At 63.8% G+C, this 1598-nt stretch overlaps 1 protein-coding gene across 1 annotated transcript in view; it reads right to left on the bottom strand.

Moving 5' to 3' along the window:
• Window positions 1-90: 90 nt before the first annotated feature.
• The window catches only part of KIF1C (kinesin family member 1C), a gene marked incomplete at its 5' end in the record, with an annotated part of 5046 nt that continues 3538 nt past the window's right edge, over window positions 91-1598 (bottom strand). Inside the window, 5 exons of the mRNA XM_017742369.1 lie at window positions 91-399; window positions 484-646; window positions 926-1009; window positions 1293-1387; window positions 1483-1596. Of these exons, the coding sequence (XP_017597858.1) occupies window positions 276-399; window positions 484-646; window positions 926-1009; window positions 1293-1387; window positions 1483-1596 (580 nt within the window). The remainder of the gene's footprint in view (window positions 400-483; window positions 647-925; window positions 1010-1292; window positions 1388-1482; window positions 1597-1598) is intronic.

Below are 1598 nucleotides of genomic sequence, written 5' to 3'. Positions count from 1 at the left end.
GGGCTGTGGGGGGACGTGGGGGACAATGTTGAGGGATGTGGGCGCTGCCCAGCGTGGAGCTCGGGCAGCCAGGGGAGCCCGAGGGACACCTAAGAGACCCCCAAGGGATAGCCGGAAGACCCCCAAGGGACACCCAGCACATTCATGGGACACTAAGAGGACCTAGAGCACAACTGTGACACCCAGGGGCCACCCAACTACATCCAGAGCACCTGGGGGTCACCTGTGACACTCAGGGACTGCCAATGGGACACCCGTGGGACACTCAGGGGACACTAAAGTGACCCAGGGAACCGCCAGGGGAGCTCAGAATTCCCAAATGATCCACATGCCCCCCTCACCTGTGGCTGCTCCATCATTTCCTTCTCCAGCTGGGGTTGGTTCTCCAGGTCCTGGAGCCTGGGGCGGGGGACACGCACGGGGTGAGCCCCCCTCAGCCATCCCCGGGGGCTGTCCCCAGGTGTACCCAGGGGGTGTCCCCACCTCTGGAGGCGCATGTCGATGCCCTGCTGCTCCAGCAGCTCCCGCTGCGCCAGGTTCCAGTCCGGAGGGGGCCCGGGGGACACCCCCCGTTCCCGCTCCCGCCGCGCCTGCTCCGGGTGCGTGAAGCGGAACACGTGGTTCTTCCCCAAAATGAGGCGGTGGCCTGGTTGGGGAGGGGTTGGAGGGGTCACAGGGGGATTAAGGGGAGATTTGGGCAGGGTCACAGGGAGTTTTGGGGGGACTTGGGTGGGAAATGGGGGTTTGGAAGTGTCATAACAGGTTTGAGGGAAAATTTGGGGCCGACACAGGATTTGTGGGAGGTTGAGGGGAATTTGGGGGGCACGCAGAGAATTTTGGGAGGGCACAAGGGAGAGACACAGGGATCTGGGGGGGGATTCCGGGGAGACACACAGAGATCTGGGAGGGCGTTGGGGGTCCCTACCCGACTTGAGCACCACCGGCTCCGTCACCTGCTTCCCGTTGACGTAGGTCTCAGCCCCCTCGCACGGCTCCAGGGTCACCACAACTTCAGGAAGGGACAAGGGGAGGGCGAGTCATCTCCCTGCTCAACTGAGGCAGGGGAACCCCAAATCCCATCCCCAACCGCTCCAAATCCCCCCCAGCACCATGTCCCTCCCTCTCCCACCGGCACGGGGGGAGCGGTACCTGGGGGGGCTGCGGTGACCTGCTCCAGTGGCAGCGTTTGGGGGGGGGTTGGGGGGGAGAAAGAGGAATTAAGGTGTGCCAGGAGGGGGCAGGGCAGGGGAGGGCGCCCCAAAATCTGGTGCCCCCCACCCTGAATCCCATACCTTCCCCCGAGGGGTCGGGGCGGCTGCGGAAAAGGCAATGCTGCTCCCGGATAAATGGCCCCGACAGCTTGATATCCACATCCACCTGGCCCACCCTGGAAGAGGGGGGCACGGGGCAGATTGGGGGAGCCCAAGAGACCTGAGGGGGGAGCCTGAAGGAGTTTTGGGGGTGCCACAGCCCCCCCCTTACCTGGTCACACCGTCCTTGATGTGGTAGAGAAGGCACTCAGACATCAGTGGGTCCTCGTTGAGGTTCACCAAGTGCGGGGTCTTTTGGGGGAGGGGGACACAAAAATAAACAGAGTC

The sequence above is a fragment of the Corvus brachyrhynchos genome, unplaced genomic scaffold, assembly GCF_000691975.1.
Source record: "Corvus brachyrhynchos isolate BGI_N302 unplaced genomic scaffold, ASM69197v1 scaffold348, whole genome shotgun sequence".
Taxonomy (NCBI): domain Eukaryota; kingdom Metazoa; phylum Chordata; class Aves; order Passeriformes; family Corvidae; genus Corvus; species Corvus brachyrhynchos.
Note: the sequence above shows the minus strand (reverse complement) of the source record. Positions and strands in the feature narration are given on the sequence as shown.